The 21,180-nt window shown below is 43.5% G+C and overlaps 2 protein-coding genes across 5 annotated transcripts in view; one reads left to right on the forward strand and one right to left on the reverse strand.

Moving 5' to 3' along the window:
- Nucleotides 1-2,627: 2,627 nt before the first annotated feature.
- FANCD2OS (FANCD2 opposite strand) lies at nucleotides 2,628-6,182 on the forward strand. Its single transcript, XM_014848147.3, has 2 exons — nucleotides 2,628-2,906; nucleotides 5,356-6,182. The coding sequence occupies exons 1-2, from the start codon at nucleotides 2,849-2,851 to the stop codon at nucleotides 5,898-5,900; spliced, it is 603 nt and encodes a 200-aa protein (XP_014703633.3). The 5' UTR covers nucleotides 2,628-2,848; the 3' UTR covers nucleotides 5,901-6,182.
- Nucleotides 6,183-6,924: 742 nt separating this feature from the next.
- FANCD2 (FA complementation group D2) overlaps nucleotides 6,925-21,180 on the reverse strand; it is a 47,704-nt gene continuing 33,448 nt past the window's right edge. For 2 of the 4 annotated variants that reach the window (XM_014848144.3, XM_044754096.2), the window contains exons 32-44: nucleotides 20,991-21,109; nucleotides 17,777-17,887; nucleotides 17,032-17,162; nucleotides 16,074-16,167; nucleotides 15,458-15,580; nucleotides 14,518-14,611; nucleotides 13,745-13,816; nucleotides 12,994-13,032; nucleotides 11,927-12,001; nucleotides 10,887-10,961; nucleotides 9,767-9,913; nucleotides 8,534-8,629; nucleotides 6,925-7,355 (exon numbers count right to left, since the gene is read on the reverse strand). In XM_014848144.3, coding sequence (XP_014703630.3) covers nucleotides 7,281-7,355; nucleotides 8,534-8,629; nucleotides 9,767-9,913; nucleotides 10,887-10,961; nucleotides 11,927-12,001; nucleotides 12,994-13,032; nucleotides 13,745-13,816; nucleotides 14,518-14,611; nucleotides 15,458-15,580; nucleotides 16,074-16,167; nucleotides 17,032-17,162; nucleotides 17,777-17,887; nucleotides 20,991-21,109 — 1,251 coding nt within the window. In that variant the 3' untranslated portion in view covers nucleotides 6,925-7,280. The remainder of the gene's footprint in view (nucleotides 7,356-8,533; nucleotides 8,630-9,766; nucleotides 9,914-10,886; nucleotides 10,962-11,926; nucleotides 12,002-12,993; nucleotides 13,033-13,744; nucleotides 13,817-14,517; nucleotides 14,612-15,457; nucleotides 15,581-16,073; nucleotides 16,168-17,031; nucleotides 17,163-17,776; nucleotides 17,888-20,990; nucleotides 21,110-21,180) is intronic. The other 2 variants (XM_044754097.2, XM_044754099.2) reach the window with 2 other exon arrangements.

Below are 21,180 nucleotides of genomic sequence, written 5' to 3' on the forward strand. Positions count from 1 at the left end.
TTTGTGCAGTAAATGCCTTTTGTTAAAATATATATGTATGTATATATATATACATATATATATATGAACAGTCCTTTAGTAGTACAGTAGAAGATTTTACAAGCTATAAAGCTGCTTTTATAGCTTTTACCTCACTGGACCTTCACAAACCCTGTGGGAGGAAGTCAGGAAGAGATTTCTCATTTTACAGATAAGAAAATGGAAGTTCAAGGTCACACATCCAATTAAGTGATGGACCTTCAACAGCTGGTTCCAGACTCCTCTATGTTTTTACTGTACCACTCTAAAAACAGGTTAAAGTTTATCTGAGTTCTCCTATGTATTCCTATCAATGATTTCTAAAATAATAATAAATATCGAACCCCAGGCATCCCGAAGGCTCTCTGCCATTCAAGACTCAGCTTCCTAAGTGATCCTGTTGAAGTAGTATTTTGCTCACCGCAAGTCACAGAGAAGTCAGATAGACCTGCTTTTCCTTTAAAGGTAGGGCATCTCAGTTTCAAATCCTGAGTCTACCACAGGCGAGTCACTTCACCTCTCTGAGCTTTGGTTTCTTCACGTGTAATACAAGGAGAACAGCATAGATGGGTTAGGATTGTTGGGAGAATTAGGTGAGAAAGGATAAATGAAACTCTAATAAGCACAGTGCCTGACTCCTCACAAAGTATGCACTCATGATCAGTTTACATTTTCTTTTTATGCAGAAAGCGAAATACACATATCTATCACTTTTTTTAAAAATATCCAGTGGTCTTCCATGGACGAGTCAGGCCCAGCTCTTCTTTTGCTTGACTTCCTACACACCTGTTCCAGAATCTCCCCTGTAATTCCAAACAACTGAAGGATATGCTGCTGTCCAGAGTGAAGAATGTTCCTCTTGACTTTTGGAGCTTTTTTCTAAATGCCTCATGGAACTTGCTGTCAGGCAGTCCTCCATTAAAGGGTTTGCCAGTGTGGTCATTCTTCATTGTAGAAATTGTTTCTGATGTGTGATGCAGGGCTGCAGAGGGAAGGCTGCTGGTGCAACTATGAATGCTTCCTGCGGCAGGTTGCCTCAGCATAAGGGAACTGGGTCCCCATCTTCTCTTTCAGTCCATCATACGCTTCACGGAACTTGGGGATCTTGTCAATGACTCCAGGTATAAGAATCAGCGTGGAATCAACTTCTTGAAGAAATGTGTCAGTTGTATTAATTGTGATCATTTGAGCCTCCTTTGCAATTATGTGTACTTGGACCATCATTTGTACAGCTATGGATATGGCGTGTGCATCACAGCAGTGTTTTGGGCTGCTTTGAAAGCAACAAATCGGCTTTTGGCAGAGGGAATGTGGCTATTGTCACAAGAATCCCTGAATCAGGCAACCAGAATGTTGAGTGCTGCATGATACGGACCCAGTTGATGTTGTAAGTCATCAGTAACGTGTAATATGGGAGATTCCGGTTTTCCATATGTGCATAGTAGCCACGGAGCTGAAATATCAGACTCACAGGTGATGGTAAATGATGCCTTAAGAATACATCCCTTAGAGCTGGGCTGCACAGAGGACTGTGGAGCAGATCGTCATAAAAGCATGAAGCCCTCTCTATCCAATAATTTTGAATTATACAATTTTGCTTTGGGGGCTTTCATTTAAAAAAAACTGCAATAAAAACTACTGTTTTATTTGTTTTTTAGATAACAGTTATCTCTTTTATTCAAGAAGAAAATAAAAATAAACTTACTGGAAAAACAATTTTATAATTCAAAATCATTTTAGTCTCTTCCAAGATTCATCATTCTCTGCTCCTCTCTCCATTTTCTGACAAACCCCCCTGATCCCCACCACAAACTCTTTCCACTTACCTCTCCTTCCACGCAGTGCCACACACACACAGAATGGGCAACTGACAGTTCTTGACAAGTCCCTCAAGCTATCTAGTCTTCCATACCAGGATCTCAGCCTGACGCCTCCCAGGGGCCCCAATTCTCTCCACTTAAACCTCACCCAAAGAGCTAGACAAAAGGTGACAGCTCTTATTTGTGCTGTGTTCTACAGTTTGAAAAGCGCAAAGGCACTTTCTGAGTGGATAAGAGAAGGGCAGGTGGGCCATTAGTTAATCCCTCCCACAGATGCCGCACACTGCCAGGCACCACCATAGGCAGGCACCAGGGATGTAGGAGTCAACCGGGTTGACCGCTCTTCCCTCAGCTGTCCAAAGTAATTGCTTGCAGTGATGCTTACGAAGTTGTCAAATCACTTTCACTACGGTGAAAGGGTCAGTTTTTCAGCTTTGTGAGAATGGGACAGCACCCTCCTTTTGGAGGTTTAACAGAAGGCAGAGAAAAGTTTTCGGTCCAGAAGTCAAGGGAAGACATATGTCTTTCTTCTCGTTATTGACAGGCAAGCATTTATAAATTCTGTCTCTTTGTACTGGGATCATTCCAATGCAGCGACAAAGGCCTTCAGAACTCTGGGTAACAGCCCGAATACTCGCTGAGCAGGGTTTAATGAATAGAGACTAACTTTTAACACTAACTACAGGTCCTGGGACCTTTATGCAGGTTCGTGACAGAAGCCTTTGAAGTGGGCGTGTCGTCCTCTGTGACTAGCGCAAAGGCACACAGGTGTGGCAGCGTGAGGAGGCGGAGGGGGCGGGGAGGAATGGAGGGGAACGGAGGGGACGGGATTCGAACCAGCACTCCTGAAGGCTGAGTCCTGGACGGGGTGTTCCAAGGTGGTGGGGGTGGGGATTCTAGCCCTGACGCCCCCCAGCGGGGCGCCTCGAGCCCCCACCCCCCGCCGCGGCTCGGGCTCCCCCGCGATCCTGGATCACAAAGGCCGTTGCCAGGCGCCTGGTGGAGAAAAGATGCGGCCCGGGAACAGCAGCCGCCACTCTGGAGCGTGCGTCCCACGAAGTTCAGCAGGTGAGACCCCGGCCCGGATGGTGAGACCGGAACCGGGCTCCCACTGCCACCTCCGTCTCCGCCAGAGCCGTCTGGGGCCCGCCTCCGGGTAGGGACCCCCGGGGGACAAGCCCCTTCTTCCAGCTGGGAGGGGAAGTCTCCCCCACTCCGGGCAGCTCCAGCCCCTCGGGATCACAGTTCACAAGGACCTCAGCTGCACTTTGATGCTGCCTTCCCCTTTCCCAGGTGGGGAAATCGAGGGACAGACTTCTTTGGAACGGGAGGAGCGGTATGAAGGGGGAGCCTATTTGGCCAGGAGAACCAGCTCCCCGTTTGGGAGCTATTAGAGCAGCTCAGCAGACTTCTAGGTTCAAGCCCTCCTGAAGTGGATGACAGTGCCTTCCGGGTGGTGGGAGTGGTGGGGGTTGGAGTGGAGTGGAGTGGGGTCAACTATCTTCTTTTAAACTTTGTGTGAAAGTGGTGGGAAGACCTGGGGTCAGAAGCCCTCATCCCATGTTGGTTCTGCCAACTATTTACGCTGGACATTTGATAGAGCTTTTTATGTCTGGTCCCATTTCCTCTTAGGAAACAAGCCAGGAAAGTCTCCTGGGATTAAATACTTCTTTTGGGCACATGCTCAGAGGAGTTAACACCCTCCACTCCCACCTTGTCATGGTGGTGTACCAGAGCAGCCCTGATCTGTGATGTATGTTCTTAGGATCATGATATCAACCATCAGAAGCCTTTCATACGCTGTTTGGAATAGAGAACTATCCCTCCAGTGGTTTCTCATGCTAAGGCAGGCCAGATAGTAGAACACAGTACCAGAAAGGGCCAGTGTATATCAGGAGAAACATACCAGTTGGAGGAAAACAACAAATCTCCTTTATACTAACCATTGTCAAGGGCAGGTCTTCTTGTTTGAAATGTCACCAACAAGTCTTTCAAAAAAAAAAAAAACTTTGTCTCACAAACGATGGTGGAGGTGTCAACTTTCCACAGCACTTCCTGGGCAATTACTGGATGGGATGGGATGAGATCTGCTGCTGTTACCTTTTGGGCAAGAAAAGAGGAGGGGCAAAGAAGCACACTTGGCTGGAAAGAAACGGATCTGCTATGCCTCTTAACATAAGTAGGTGCTCAAAAATGTTAGCTGCTTCTGAATTCAGTAAAACCCTTTGTATACTGGCAATTTTAAAGTAGAATGATGGAGAATCCAGATTCTACGTGGACAATTTTGAGTTAACAACATCTTCCCAGCCCTTTCCTTTATCTCCAAAGGGGGAAACAAGAAAAATCAAGTTCTTAACCAGTGGGTCTCCCATAGATAAGAAAACAAAACACAAAAAGAAAACATACCTTGAAAAAACAGAAAATATTTAAATATTTTTAAGGATTGGCCTTTGGAAACTTTTTTCCTCCCAGCCTGGTGTAATTCCTCTGAGGTGGTACATAAGTAGCCCAGGTTTCTGAGAGAGCTGTTCCCTTGTCTCAGAAAACAGAGGTTTTTACAGCCAAGAGGAGACTATCTCCATAATTAAGAATAGTGAAAGCCAAAGCTCCTTGAAAGGAACAGCATAAGTTCTTAAGCTGTCTAAGGTGCCTCAGAAAAATCCCTAGAGGGTTTGTTTAAACACAGATTGCAGGACCCTACTCCCAGAGTTTCCGATTCTGTAGGTCTGAGGTGAGGCCCAAGAATTTGCACTTCCACCATGTTCCCAGATGATACTGAAGCTGCTCGTCTCTGGATCATACATTGTGAACCACTGGTGTAAAGTACATGGGGTGTAGAGTCCAAATAATTAGCAAGACCTGGCCTTTCTTGAGCTTCTAACTACAAAGAAGGAGGCCAGCAGCCCCTGGCACCTCAGAGGTGTAGATTCTGTCTTTCGCAGTTGTCAACACAGCGTAGGTCCTAGTGGTGAACTGGGAGACAGCCTTTTGGACAAACCCATTCCTTCATCTGTAGAGTGGGTGAAAACCTACCTTCAGAGGCTCGTGATAAGGTTTAATAAAGTTTTTGTACACAGCTGTTTCCAGATTCAACATTTGTTACCATCCCCTACTGCCCTTTTTCTTTTTTTTAAAGATTTTATTTTTCCTTTTTCTCCCAAAGCCGCCCGGTACATAGTTGTGTATTTTTAGTTGTGGGTCCTTCTAGTTGTGGCATGTGGGATGCCGATGCAGCATGGCCTGATGAGCGGTGCCATGTCCGCACCCAGGATCCAAACTGGCGAAACCCTGGACTGCCGAAGCAGAGTGAGCAAACTTAACCACTCGACCACGGGGCCAGCCCCGGTCACCCACTGCCCTTTATAGAATTACTAGTACCCTAACATCTATTGGAATCTGTTCATGGGAACGACAGAGTATGTTAGTCAATAATGAGACAAAGAAATGTGGATTTGAATAGCCATACCCTCGCCAAACGCATGCCAGGAAAATTCCATGTTCTGATTTCTCCCTTTAGGACTATCAATGGCAGGATACCAGCTCTGGTCACCATGGACCCCACTGGACGAGAGCTTCCAATGGCTGCGGCACACAACACCGACACCTTCTTCGAAGCACCCCTTTAGGGCTTCCCCCTGCTTCTCACACACTCCTTCTGATCTTGAAGTGCAGCTGTGCTTTCAAGAGGTCACTCTAGTCCGAGACAGCCCATTCCTGGAGGCTGGGGTGAGTCCTAAGTTACCCTGCCACACATCAGAGCTCCGAACCATGAACAACAAGAAAGGGCTGGTCAGGAAGCCCCAGCCTGTCCGCCTCAGTGGAGTGGATTCAGTCTTTGGCAGGGTCATCACAGCTCAGCCACCAAAGTGGACTGGGACCTTCAGAGTTTCAGATAAGTCAGCCTTTTGCAAAATCATCAGCCGGGAGCACCAGTGGCCCACTGGACTTAAGGAACCTCAGATTCAGATGACAGTGACCATGTGCAAACAGATGCTGCGCTCTATCCTCTTGCTGTATGCAACATACAAGAAGTGCACCTTTGCCTTGCAACACTCCAAGTAAAGGGTTCCCATCTGATTCGTTCCTCACACCATACCCTTTGCTATGTGCCTGAAGCTTACAGAAACCTGTCCACGTAAAGGGAACCATGACATGGCCCCAGCTACCTTGCTTTTCTTGCAGGCAGTGACAATTCAGGAGCCCCTCTCCTCCCTCTCCCTCCAAAAAAGGGCCAGTGACAGAGCGAGGGAGAACATTTTGACTGTAAAGTTGAACAGCCGTTTAAAAGAGAGTCAAACTACATGTAGATGTGATAAAGAACCATTAAACAAACCATATAAACCAATGAGGCTAGTGTGAACTCACTTCAACACCTAAGACCACAATGAGTTGGGGAAATGAAGGGTGTCAAGGAAGGAGATTATGGAGTTCTATGTGCACGAGGATGAAGGGGTCAATATGCGGGTCAAGGATTAATTTAAAAAATAACCTCGCCCACCAAAACAACAACAAACCCCAACCAGCCACACCCTAATACCACTGGAGAGTACAAAAATGGGTAGATATATTAACAAATATTAATATTTACAACCTGACAAGAACGAACTAGATAGCAGCACTGAAATTGGGCTTTCTGGCAGAAGATATGAGAGCTCCCCATTTTAGCTGAAGTGTACTCCTAATGTTCTATTTCTAATAAACTACAAGTAACTTTGTAGCATTCTTGTAACTAGATTATAGGGATAACTCAGAATAATGTGGAAATAAAGTAAACATAATATATACAAAGTCAATATGAGTTTAATGCTGCCTTTTCCCCCTTTGTCATATCTAGATGATGACTGAAAAATTTTAAGCAGCCAAAATATTCCTTTTGACTTTCTTTGGGCATTGACAAGAAATTTGTCACTCTTCCAAAAAGATCGCAAAGATCTCATCTCAAGTAAAAATGGTCCTTATAATAGGAAACAGATGATTTTAACTGTAGAACTGATGTGGTGGCATTAGTCTCCATTATTGCTTTGCACAAATCCCAATTCAATTCCATCTAATCCTTGAGTAATGAAAGAAATCTGGAAAGAGAAATGAGGTAGCTGAGGCAGAACTTAAAACAGAATTTATTTGTAAAACTGGTACAAGCCTAAATTCTGGAATAAATCAGTTTGAAAACTAGTTCCCAAAGCCCAGAATCATGACTACTCTGCAGCAAAGCACTGCCATGTTCGCCCAAGTTGAAAGTAATGCTACATTCAAATTCTGAGCCAGGGTCTTCGATGATGTTAGACAATCTATGAAACCCACAAGTTGATTCAATGAAGCCCCCTCTTCAAGGAAAAAATAGGATGCTTCCAGTTAGAAAGGCAGACAGCAGATATCAAATCCTGAACATAAAATGGTGAGAGGATGGCAGAGACAGAGAGGGGGCATCAGTCTCTCTGTGGTCTAATCAGAGTCGTCATCACTTTCATCACTGTCTTGCTCCTTTTCTCCATCACTTGCTTCATCTTCTTCACCATCCTAAGGGGCAAAGGATAATTGAATTATTTCGGGTCATCTGGGAGGCTCCCTGAATTGCAATGCTGCCCCCACAGGATATGCAACTGTACTGTGTCATTGTTAAATGGAGGATAGGCTTTAAACCATTCGTTTGAAAGATGAATCACAGGCTCCTCCATTCTTCTTGTATCATGACCTCTAAACCAAGACCATGAAGGGAGGCCATTTTGATACTGACTCAGGTCATTCTGCAACTGAACCAAATTTGCATGATTTTTAAATAAGCCATCGCCCTCCAGATCTACTGCATGTATGTGACATAGAAACAAAGTGGGCATTTAATATAGAATTAAATCTTTGTTAAATTAAAAATTCTGGTGTATTTCAACAGGAATCCAGCATAAAATTCTCTCCAGACTATAACTCTAATCTGGGAGCTTTGCTTAGGACAAAGTACCAAACTCATAGGATACTGTCTGCTTGAAATTTTTTATGAGAACAAAACTTTTATACTATACAAATGAAACAGAGAGCCACGTAATAGACTTTTTCATACTAAATGATCTTTCTGCATCAGCCTCACATTGCATTACAGAGAGGCTCTAGAGCAAGGTTCTTAAATCTGAGCTGCTTGGTGTCCATAATCCAACTGAACTGTAAAAAATTTTATAAACATATATATTTTTCTTTAGCTTTCTTTAAAGTCTTGAAAGCATCTGTGGTAGCCCAGAAAAGAACAAGAAGCCTCACTCTTGTTTTAGTCCTCAGTGGTGGCAGCTTTTGATTCTGTTCTTTGGCTCTCACATTTCTATTTTATATATTCAAACAACATGTTTAAATGGTTTAACTCATTCCTCTCAACACTCGGAGAACATTTTGACCTCTTCTTCTCTCCCCTCTAAAATAGTTTCAGACATGAATTCAGGGAAAATAGGGCGCTATAACAGAAGGGAATGTTCAACTCAGTACGTATGCCACAACTTGAGATTCTCAAGAGTGATTATAAGATTGTGTGGGGGTTTTTTCTGGCCCCCACAGAATTCATATGAGCGCAGAATTTTTGGAGGGAATGGAGACAGGCATAGAAGTATTTGATCATAAACATTAAGCAGGGAAAGTTCTGCACTCTCTGCCAACTCAGAATAATTAACAAAATGCCACCATCAATGCCACACTCTGGGTGCCTCCTGCAGAGATACCTCCGTTGCTTTGCTCTTGGAGACCTGGGATGATGCGTCATCCCCACTCTCATCTGCTGTGCTCTCCTGGGAATTCTGGGATATAATCTCTTCACCCTAAATGTGGATGGGCCAAGACAAATGGTGGGTTATGATCACATTTGGGGTCTCAAGGGGAGAAAGTCTTAGTTTACAGGCAATACAAAGGAAGACATTCAGCCATTCCAACATGGTCAAACATGGACACCAACCTATGATCCAGCATCTAGAGAAGTGATAATCAACCTAAGGTTTCTGAAATGCCTGTGGCTCAAATAAATTATGTAGTTTTACAAAAGGTCCATCTTTGTATTCTAATATCATACTAGATTTGACAAGGCCAGATTGTACTGGTGACTCTTCCAGTTAATGCTGAATACAGTTCTAAAATTTCCCAAACACCTTAACACACCAACCCCGAAAGGCCGCGTAGGGGCTGGTACACTAAAGTGGTTTAAGAACATTAGCTTTGGGTCAGAACTGTTTGGACTCAAACCCCGACTCTATTCACTTAGTGCTGAATGACTTTAGGTAAGTTACTTAAACTCCCTAAGCTTCAATTTTCTTATGGAAACAATAGTCTCTGCCTCATAAAGTTGATGTGATGAAAGGAAGCTAACTCTCTGGGGTGCTGGTCTTTTGGTATACAAGATTATAAAACTCAGATATTGTAAGCATGAATGAGAAGGGCTTGAACCCTTTTTGAAAAACGCCGTAACTCCAAAGTAGTAGTATCAACAACATGAGATTTCAGCCAGTCAGACAACTGAAAGAACTTAGAAATGCTCATTTGTTAAAATTAGCCAGAGAATAATTTCAGAAATAAGACAGAAATAAGACTGGTTTAGGGGGAAAAACCAAAATAACTAAACAAAAAAAGCAGCTTGTCCATATACAAAAATGTTATTAGGGCTCTACCCTCAGTAGGGCGTAAAGGTACCCCTCTAGATCTTACTGATCTGGCTCCTCTACCTCTGAGGCCTGGTTTCTATCAGTGGTATGTTTTGGTGCCTTCACTGCCTGGGATGAGGGGTGCAGCCTGTGACCAGGGCCCATAAGCAATGTACCCTAACTTTAAGAGCTAACAGCCACAGACTTAAGAGAAGAACAGTCTAATTGAGAGAGCAGGGCTTAGGTGACCCCCCTTACTTACTTTCCAATGCTCTCACAAAGAAACGGAGTAGGAGATCACTGCTGGTGGGGTCCCAGACTTACCTGCAAGTCCCGGTTTTTGAGATTGCCCAGCCAGAAAGCCTCCCTGCAGTTGTTGAGCACGAGCATGGCTTTCACTCTGCAAACTAACAGCTCCAGGGTCTTTTTGAGCAAAGGCACGTGTTTGGTGAGTTTTGTGTCCTGGTGAATCTGAACGGAAACAAATGCACCCAACTTATCTGCGTTTATCAACATGCTTTCATATTTCCTATACAGAAACTTTTGAATTCCTGACATCTTCAACACTGAATAGGAGCAGAAGCCCTGCCAGTATAGGCCAGAGACATGTTCCATCACACAGCAATAATCTGGCAGAGTACTCTGAGGAGAATGGGAGCTGTCCTTCAAGCTATAAGAGCCTAGAAGACATACCACCAACACCTCTAGGTTCCTCTTCATAACCTCTCATTGACCAATTATCAATGGATTGACCTAAAATATTCTTGAACATGTATTATACTGACATTAAACAACAGACAGTAGCCCTGTCTAGCTGAGGGTTCTTAAAATTCCACTGTTCAGCACCTTCTGAAGTTAGAATCAGTAGGAAGTGGATCAAAGAATCATTTTGTTTGCCAGTGACTGCAGAACTCTATGGTTCTGTGTTCCTCCAGACAAAAAGTGACAACGGTTCGACTATAGGATTCAAGTGGAAAAGTCCTTTAATGCTAAAATGTTCTCACAAGAGGCAGATGTATTCCTTGACAAGTAAGTAGAACAGCTGAAAAGCTCTAAAGATAGCTGCTTTTAGAACTACCTCTCGTCTCCAGCAGAGAGTCATCACTTACATAATATTCCTCCTACCCAGAGTAATTTGAAGCAGTAACACAGCCCCCAACATTCTGTATCTCTCACCAAAGAAGAGCTTCTAGAGGAAATAGGGCTATGGAGTTTGAGTCAAATTTCAGATAAAGAAATTCCCCTCTAGATTACTGCTCAATCTGAGCCACCAACTAAGGATTTGACCACTCTGAACAAACTGCTTTGGACAGACGCAGTCCCAGAAATAAAGGCTCAATAAGGGTAAAAAAGGAAGAAGGGACTGGAGCCTGTGGATCTCCCCATAACAATTGCAGATTAAACCAACAGGTGAGCTGGTGACATGACACGCTTGCCCTCTTACCTTAGAATGCCCACACAGGTGATGAAGCAGCCTCGTGTTCAACTGGAAGGTTTCCAGTAAGCTCAGAACATCTTCCTATAACCAACAAAATTCATAAATGCCCTGTGAAATGTTCTCATTTCACTTTAGATGCAAGACATCCTTGCAACCAAGGGCTCTCAAGAGGACAAACCCCACAGGTTCTGGCCATATATCAATAATTATCTTAATTTGGCCCTCAAATAAGAGGAACGCTGGCTCGCTGTCCTCCCTCTTCTCTTTCCCAGTTATGAGGGACCAACCAAATATTGTGAGAGTGGTTTTTTTTAAACATTGGCCCTGAGCTAATATCTGTTGCCAATCTTTCTTTTTTTTTCTTCTTCTTCTCCCCAAAGCCTCCCAGTACATAGTTGTATGTCCTTCCAGTTCTACTATGTGGGACGCCGCCTCAGCATGGCTTGATGAGCGGTGCTGGGTTTGCGCCCAGGATCCAAACTGGTGAAACCCTGGGCTGCTGAATCAGAGCATGCACACTTAACCACTCAGCCACAGGGCTGGCCTCAGTGTGAGGGTGTTTTGCAAAGTTCAACTTGCTAAGTATGTGTAAGAAATCATCATCTCTGTTTCTGTCCTTATTTCACTACTCTAGCCCTGATTCCCACTTGGCTAAAAAAGCTCTCAAGACTGTCCTTTATAACAGCAAAGAGTTTACGACACAAATGAGTTCTTTTTTTAATTATTCCTTAGAGTAGACCTAGAGAAGCACAAAAGAATAAGCAAATGACACACTGATATATGAGGTCCTAGGAGTGCAGCAGCACAATAAACTCAAGCTAAAAGGAAGCACCACCCTCAGATCTGGAGAAGTAGGAAGGAAGGTTTGAACCAGAGTGGGTCTGAGGAGTTCAGTCCTATATGGGCATCTCTGGCAATAGCTGAAGTGGACCAAAGGTGCTAAAGTAGAACTGTGGACAAGGGGACTGCCCCCAAGATCAGCCCATGGATCTATCTTCTGAACAGCTGTACCGAGCATGTCTTTGTTTTCTGCTCTCAGTTCTTACCCGGTGTTTTCTAAAACTGAAGTCTAAGAGCGGCATGCACTGCTTCAGAAACGCTTCCACAAAGAGACGCCCGTACTGAAGAAGAGAAGAGACACATTGGTGAAGACCTCTAGCTGAGGTGTTTCACCTGAAAGGCCCCTGCCTGGGCAGCATAGCCCAGGGGTTTTCTTTTCTTATTTGTGTATTGGGAGGGGTCGGAAAGGTTAATATAGAGAATGTAGCTTAATGGAAAAACTAAATGGGCCTGCTAACTAAGTCCCAGAATGAGGCCAACTTACCTACACTAGACACAGCCAATGGGCAGGGGACTTACTCAGCTTAAGAACGAGGGCACAGAAGAACAAAGAGGAACCCCAGCTCCCTGAGGACAACTTACTCCCAAGAGGAAAAAATTGGGTAGTGCTGGGGAAGCAAATGACAATTGCCAAATTTACCAATTCAATAAATCACTCCCCTGCTCACCCATCTCCCACACTGGCATGGGGCGGGGGGGGGGGGGGGGGGGGTGAGGAACAAGGAAGAAAGAGGCCAGAGATAACAAGATGGGGTGCCATCCGCTTGGAAGGAACCATCAGGAGTGAGGAAGAAGCATTCTTCCCATAACATTCCCCAGTCCTTAACCCATGGGGTTTACCATCAAATCTAGGGCCAATCTGGGCTATCCCCATGGGAGAGCAGCTCAGCAGTTATCAGGCTATCAGTTCCCACATTAAGCCACCCATGGGCTTTAAAAAGAAAAATCACCCTCTCCTCCTTCCTTCCTGTTGCCTGGGAAGGAATGCAGGGGGTGACTGCTGCTCCTGAAGTCAGCTGCTCTGAGGCCACTACTCCTTGTTCTAAGAGTGGAACCAAAAGTTTTCAAACTCATAGGAAAATTGGCTTCTCTATTCATCCAACTAGTGTGTGAAAACATATCCACTGTCTTTTCTAAACTATCACTTATTAGCACAGATTCTGGAGACTCTGGCTTGTGGGCAAGGTATTAAGCAATGCCTCTCAGCTGAGGCCCTCTCTAGAGAGATCTGCAGGAACAATAAACACTAAAGAGAGCCCAGGCAATCTCTCACCTTCAAACATACATGCAGAACAGGACGACTATCAAACACCTGAAGAGATGAAAGACAAGAAACAGAAGCTGAGGACTGCTCCTTTGAGCAGCCCAGCCTCTTTTCCATTGTGCAAAGCACAGCTCTGGGTGCTGTAGAGAATTCTAAAATGAAGAAGGCATGCCAAAAGTTAAATTAACTACAAAGCAGAATAAAGTAATCACCATAGCTGAAGTTCAAGAAAAGGAAGAGGGAAGCAAAGAGGAACAAGAAATTGATTCCAACTGGGGATGTTCAGAAGATGGCATTGTAGAGGTCCAAAACCTTGATCTGAAGCCTTAAGAAAGAGTGGATGAGAGGCGGAAAGGAGAGAATGACATTCTAAGCAGGAGGAATAGCCTGAGCAAAATCAGGGAGTGAGTGAGATAAAGAAGGCATTCAGGGTTGGAAGAGGAAGATAGTGGGGAATGTGCTCAGATCACAGAGACCCAAGGCGAGGTGAGAGAGTAGGGGAATGATATGTGGAAGGAGTCATTAAATAGTACATATTGTGGCACAGATGGGAAGGAGGAAGGAAGAGAAGGAAAAAGACACTGCCTAGGGAGAGAAGGGGTTATCCAGGATGGGTAGAGGGACAAGGGAAGAAGACGGGGGAGAACAGGTCCCCAAGGAAGGCTGAGGAGAGGAGCAGGGAGAGTCCATTTGGAAGCCAGGACCCTTGTTGGTTTTTGTAATTAGCTGATGAGATGGGTCAAGGAGCCTCCATACCCACCTTTATCAGGTTGATGAGAATACTGAAGTCTCGAACAGCCATGTTCCAGTAAAGGAGCTTCTCTTCATGAATCTGGGGGCAGCCAAGTATACAGGCACCTCTGAATCACAGCCAAACACTTCTTTTACTTTACTCCCACTAATATATGGGTCTTGAATTGCATAGCTATTCAGAGATTTTAGCCAATTATTCCCTCAAAGAGATATAGCAACCAGTATACCCATAAGGTGATTCTGAGGCCTGCATATACATACATGATAACATTAGGGTAACTTATAGAGACTTCCTAAAATGATGACCCCTCTTCAGTAGTTTCCAAGTAGGAAAAAGCCTCAGCAACATACCTAATGACCATCAGAGCCCTGTGGCTTCTGACTCCCTATGCTAGCCCTTGCTCTCCATGGTCTAGCTCGGTTCTGGTTAGCAGGCTGCCATGGCCCGGTACCACAGCACCTCAAACAGGCTTGCTCTCCTCATGCCAGCTCATATACAGCAAACCGCTGGGTACATGAGGCTGCAAGCAAAGACATGTTTTCCAGAGCTAGGGCTTATGGAGCAGTCCAAGCCCTCCCCTGGGGAAAAAGCCAGGGAAAAGAACCCAATCCTCACCTCCAACTAGAAGGACAGTAAATGAAACCAGGAGCTCTTTGAAAAAAAATCCTGGATCTTGGTAATTCAAAGAAAATAGCTTAGGAGAAATCCTGGATCCAGGAAATAGAAGACTCAGCAGCTTTCAATAAATTAAAGCTTAGAAGTGGGAGTATTTGACCCACCTGTTGCGAGTCTGCTGCTGTGCCAGCCTGAAGACCTTTCACTGTCTTCTCTAGTTCAGCCATCATCACACGGAAGAAAATGACAAAGGTGTGCCTAGAAGAGGGGAAAAGCATGCATGCCCACACAATGATGCACTGGTTAGAAAGAACTTCCTGGGAAGAAGCCGAGGAACCAAAAGTCATTTCCTTCCCCACCTCTCCAAACATCCTCTCACTAGGATCCACTATAAGAGAACAGGGCAGTGGAAGAATTCAGAAATGAGCCCAAGAAGATGGCCTGTGAAAGAATGGAATTAACTTTATGAAGGGAGATGGTGTGGTGGTATAGAAAGAGCAGTAAAGTCGTGTTGAGAAGATGCAAGTTTAAGTTCTTGGTTCCATATTTACTTTACTGCTTGTGTAAGCTTGGCCAAGTCCCTAACGCTCATTTTCCTCATCAGTAAAATAGGGGTAATGATACCTACCTCACAGAATCATCGAAAGGATCAAATGAGACAAAGAATGTGAAAGTGCTTTATAACCTGTAGAGACTATAAAAGTGTAATATAGCTATTGATATGAGGAGATGCAAAACCCATTAAGTGAGACATATATGATTAGCCACAACAATCATTTTATCCTTTAAAGGTGGTTAAAATATTGGAAAAATAATCTCACATTTAAAGGATGAAATTACTGATAGGACAAGTTTGGTGACTAAATATTCATTGCCTTTGAAGACTGTAACTGCTGAGAATTCCTTCCTCAATAAGGTCCTTTCACATGAGTTGGCTGAGAGCCCCTTGGAAAGAATGCATAGTAGACATTCTATGTGCTGAACGAATGATTGTACCGTCTGTATCAGAATTAGGTGAAGAGTAAGGTAGTTATTTGGAAACTACAGACAGTGGACAGTGTGATTCTAACTTAGGGGAAGAACTGGAGGAGGGAATTCCCTTACCTGGTGAGTGTAGGGAACGTGGAGGAAGACGCATCTTTAGGAGAGTTGATCAATTCTGGGACACCAACACCAGCAATCTCCTCTATGGCCTTCAGAACACTGTCCGTGTGCTCCAAGTAGATGCTACATGGAGACCCATAGGAATATGAACACATGCTACAGAATTCCTAAAGCAAGATTTCTCTGAGATATTACCAGGTATTAAGCTTTAAAACAACTACTAGCATTTATTTTTAATAAAATAAAGATTCCAGATACTTGTCAGGAGGAAAAGGAAATGCTATCTCAATTGGAAATACAGTTGGACACCTAGGAAGTGATGGATGTGTCTTGAATATGGTAGGCTATAAATAAATATCTGATTCATTGGTTAACAAGGCAGGATACAACCGCAGGCTCCCCCACTTCCTCTATGATTTGTTTAACAATAATGGACTAGTTGATAGTATAAAACAGAACTAGATGATCTTACGATCCACATATTCTAAATTATGTTAACTTCAAACCTACTTCATTGCTTCCAAGTTTCCCCTAACGAAGATAATTTAATTTCTCAATCTTTCACCAGATGAAGGATCCCAACAGTGGCAAAATGAAAAGAAGCGGAGCATCTCACCTGAGCAAAGCATGGAGCTGGTCATTAGGGATGTTGCTACTCTCTTTCTCTCCACGTGGCCACACCCGACAGAGAAACTGCCTGGCCAGGGAAGCTGTTGGAGAAACAAAGACATCTAATGCATGGAAAATGGACCTCACCTCTGTTTTTCAGGCTTTGGGGGATGACTGTTGATCAAAAGGAGTATTCTTTCATATTTACTATGAAGTTCCTGATGTAACAGACAATTTGAAAAGAACTGTCATGTGTTCCTGCTCCATTGGCTCTTCTACCAGAAACAAACCCATTTGTCTAAGACCCAATGCATCCTACTGTCTTACCCTGTCCTGACACACACAAACATGGACTGCAGAGACACACATAGAGAAAAGGAATGCTGCTGGGCAGTGGGAAGGCCAATCTTGCTCCTCCTGGGCACGCCAATAAGCAGTGGCCACATCACACACTCAGATCAAACCCTCTCTTTTTAATCAACAGGGAATAATAAAGGCTTGCTTTGCATTTTCTTCTTTCTGTTTGTGTTGCAAATTAGGATGTATAACAAAGTGAGTTGTATTCCAAGAGCTATGAAAAAAGATAGTTAAACAAAAATATCAGGGATAGGGCCAAGCCTTTCTTTACACTTAATCCTGATTTCATGTCACGGTTTATGTCTCTTTTTGTCAAATGTCTCAGATAATTCAAAAACACAAACAAAAGGAAGGAGATGAATAAACAGAAGCCAAGCAAAAAATTATCTAGCCAACTGAACTAACCAAATTCAGACTAAAGTAACGTCAGCAGGGATCAGTCATAGCTCTTCTGCGAAAATGTCCTTTTAGGTATAGCAAGAAGGCACATCCACATCTAAAGGGGGATCTACATGTAAAATGTACAAGGTTCTAGGAAGCCCCAAGCATACAAGCTTGAGTTATTAATCCTATTCATGAAGGAAAAAAAAAGGATCTGGGCTCATCACCAATTTTTTCTTTGTTCTGAGTGGGAGCTGTAGATTTCTCCAAAAGGACCATCAAAAGTCTGATGAGATAAAGAGCACAGTGGAAACTGGGAATGCTGTGCCGGAAATTCTGCAAGTAATGGAAGCTCTGGCTGTAACGAGACAAGAAAAAAAAAAGCATCACAAGGATTACAGATACATCTAAATCCCTGAGCTGTCCAAGTCCACTCAAGTGTTTGATGGTCTAGCCTAGGCTATCGGGGGGGTGAGAGGAAGAACAAGTTACTCTGGGTGAAGCTCGGGTAGGAGGCTGGGAGCCAAGCCCCTTAAATCTCCTTCTCACCTCCCTCTTCCACTGCCTAGCCCTCAACCTAGGCTCCTCTTCTTCCAAGACTGGGAGAAGGAGACAGGCAATCAGTGATAACTAGTTGCTACCTCATTACCCAACCCTACTGGGAGACAGAGTAGGTCCCTGGATAATCAAGAGTTGACCACAGATGATCAGTGCGTTCATCGTCATTACCTGAAAAGGCAAACTTTACAGGATGAAAGATCATGAAAATTGAGTATGATATGTTCAACAGTTTCTAATGCTTCAGGGTTTATCTGAATGCATAGGTAACAAATACATATAACTGAGGAAAAGTAGCTGACAATATCAATTTCTCTCACAACTACTGAGACACCCAAATTATTGCCAAGAAATCTCGCCAATCTTCCTGGGAGTTTCTTCAGACAACACTCTGGGATTTGTAGTCTGACCCACCTGAGCAGTTCCTCCAAGGGCTGGTCAGGCTCTCTCTGCTTCAGTCGGTTAGTAAGGACCTCAAGGGCTGAATATAATAAATTATAATTTTCAGGTTGAAAAAATCCACTCCTAAAGGAAAGTCAAGGTAAGACGGCTTAGCTTAGGTACAAGATTGCTTGGACAGCATTTGAGGATCCTGGCCTCCAATCTGTACCATCAACATAAGTCAACAGGGGAAAAACGAGAAGCAGAATACTGAAAGTACTCAAGTGCCAAATTCAGCCAGAGCTCTGAGCATCAGACTAGAAGCTGAAGTGCACCTGAAATAGTCGTTCCTTAAGGACCTTACAGTCCTCCCAGGTTTATTTTCAAGGCAAAAAGATCTCCTTCATTCTCTATATTTTAGAGATAAGTCTCGGTCTTCTCCAAAAAAACAGAATAATTTTTTCAAATTGCTAAATCAGTATCTAATTCACAGGTGAGCACAGTAGGTGCTCAATAAAGAGTTTATTCTTTCTTTTATATGAATAAGTGAATTCTATCTTCAGATTATCTTTTCTACTGTCCCTTCCTTTCCAAGCCCAGGCCATCACACTAGGCCAGGCCCTTATCATCATCACATACATGGATCATGGCGACACATTTGACTGGCCTTTCTGTATCCCTTTCCCATCTGTCCTGCACACTGCTGCCAAAAGGATTTTCTTAAAATACCGCTTTCATCATACTATGGCTGTGATCATAAAACTCCCAAATTGCTTCCCTGGACAACATTTAAATTCTGCCTGACCTTCAAGGCCTAGCACGGTCTGAGCCCCTGGATCTTCTACTCCTCTAGAAACATTTCCACATCACCAGTGGTAGTCCTTCTTCCCTTCAACAAATGTATTCTCAGGGGCTATTATGGGCCAAGTTTCTTTTTTAGACAGCTTTATGGAGGTATAATTGATATACAATAAACTGTACGTATTTAAAATGTTGAATTTGATCAGTTGACTATATAAACCCATGAAACTATCACCACAATGAAAATAATGAACATATTCATTACCCCCAAAAGTTTCCTTGTATTCCTTCGTAATCCTTTCCTCCCTCCATCCTTCCACCCAATGCTAGGCAACCGCTGATCTGTTTTCTTGTCACTATAAGATTATATGCTTTTTCTAGAATTTTATATAATGGAATCAAATACTACATACTCTTATGGTCTTACTTTTGATTCAGTATAACTCTTTTTTCATCCATATTGTTGCATGTAGTATTCTACCATATGGATATACCACCATGTGTTTATCCATTCACCGGCTGATGGACATTTGAGTTGTTTCCAGTTTGGGGCTATTACAAATAAAGCTGCTAAAAGCATTCGTGAACAAGACTTTGTGTAGACATGTGCTTTCGTTTCTCTTGAGTAAATACCTATGAGTAGAATGGCTGGGTTGTATGGCAGGTGTATGTCTAATTTTTTAAGGAACTGCTAAACTGTTTTCAAAAGTGGGTGTACTATTTTACAGTCCCACCAGAAGCACCTGAGGGTTCCAGCTGTTCCACATCCTCACCAACACTTGGCAAGGTAAATCTTTTTAACTTAGCCATTCAGTGATTTTAACTTGCATTTCCTTAATAACTAATACTACTGAACATCTTTGCGTGTGTTTATTTGCCATCCATGTATCTCCTTGACAACGCATCTGTTACAATCTTTTGTCAGGCACTGTTTTTAAGCAGTAAGGATACGACAAAGACTTGTCTCTGCCCTCATGGAGCTCACAGTCTAGCCAGGAAGACAGATGAATAAGCAATTATAATAAAATGTAATAAATTCTATCATAAGAGAATACCAGAGTATTAGGAGAGAACTGGGGTTAGAGAGGCAGGAAGGAGGCTTACCTGGCCTAGAGGTCAGAGAAGATGCCTCTGAGGAAGTGGAGTTTAAATCCAGATCCCAAGGGTGAGTTAGAAAAGACTGGGGATCAAGGAAGCTAGGGATCCTTGTAGAAAGATGAGTATGTGTGACGCCTTCCAGGTGAAAGGTATATAGGGTGCTGAGTGTTGGAGGGTGGAGTGCAAGACAGTGAGTGGAATGGCAGGAGTCAGATAATTAAAGGCCTTATAAGCTAGGTAAAAGAGTTTGAACTCAAGAAAAATCTAGGGGCAATCAGAAACCAAAGTTGGGATAGGACAAGATTGAGTTTATGGTGGGAAGACTGACTGCTGTGTGAAGAATAGACTGAGTGGGGCAACTGAAGACAGAGACCAACTGTGAAACTAATCTAGTCCAGGTGAGAGATGATGGGAGTCTGGAAGCAGTGGAGAAGGAGAGAAACAGATGGCTATTTAGATATTATCTAGAAGATAAAATCAACAAGATTTGGAGATCAGACGTGGGAGAGAGAAAAGGAAGAGGGTAGAGGAAGGGACAAAGAATAACTCCTGGTTTCTGGCTCAGACAATTGGTAGTGCCATTTACCCAGCCAGGCAAAGCTGAAGGAGCAGTGGTAAGGATGACACACTCGGTTATGGATGTGATGAGTCTGAGGTGTCAGTGGCACGTCTACGGGGGTGTTGAGTAGGCAGCTGGATATAAATGCCTGTAGCTCATAAGATAAATTTTAGCAAAAATTTAAGCATGGGTGAGATTCCCCAGGCAACCTGTATAATGAGAACAGAGGGTCCAGGACTCAGCCCTTGGAACAAAAACACATAAGGGACACACCTCCCTCCTTTCTACTTTTGTCCATGCCGTGCCCTCCAACCCCTTCCTTTACCCTCACAAAGGACACCTACCCTTCAAGGGTCCCACAAAGTCTCACTGCTTCCTAAATGCCCCAGCTCACACTGCATTCAGCTCTTGACCACACAATCTGGAATTCATCTACAACTTGTTTAATAACAACTTCTTAAGTAACAGTCTCTCTGATGCTATTATAGAAAGCTTGCCAAAGCAAACTCGGCTAAGAATCAGAATGGCCAGATTTGTTACAGATTAGCCAATAGCAAGTCACCTAATTTTCAAATGAATTAATAAATGAGCAGCTCCATAAGACACAGAGGGTGCAAGATCAAATGAAATGATGCAGACAAAAACACTCCAAAAAGAATAGGCACCATACTTATGTAAGGCTTTTGAAGTCTTTTCTTTCTTTTCTATACCTCAGTGCCTTGGTAATGGACAAGTAAAAGCAAGAAGACACTCGATTATCTCTACCTACCATACTTGCCACATACTCACCAAGCAAAAAGCCCGTGAAAAATCTGCAGTAACCTCTGATAGCAGGAAGACATAATGTGGTACTCCTGACCTTTCACTCCTGGTCCATCAACCACACCCTGATTCTCAGCAGCTAAGCACTAAAAGGGAAAAATGCTTTTAGAACAGTTGCTTCAGCAATTGCCCGTATTTTCCTTCAGTATTTCTCTTA

The sequence above is a fragment of the Equus asinus genome, chromosome 21, assembly GCF_041296235.1.
Source record: "Equus asinus isolate D_3611 breed Donkey chromosome 21, EquAss-T2T_v2, whole genome shotgun sequence".
In the NCBI taxonomy this organism is placed as follows: domain Eukaryota; kingdom Metazoa; phylum Chordata; class Mammalia; order Perissodactyla; family Equidae; genus Equus; species Equus asinus.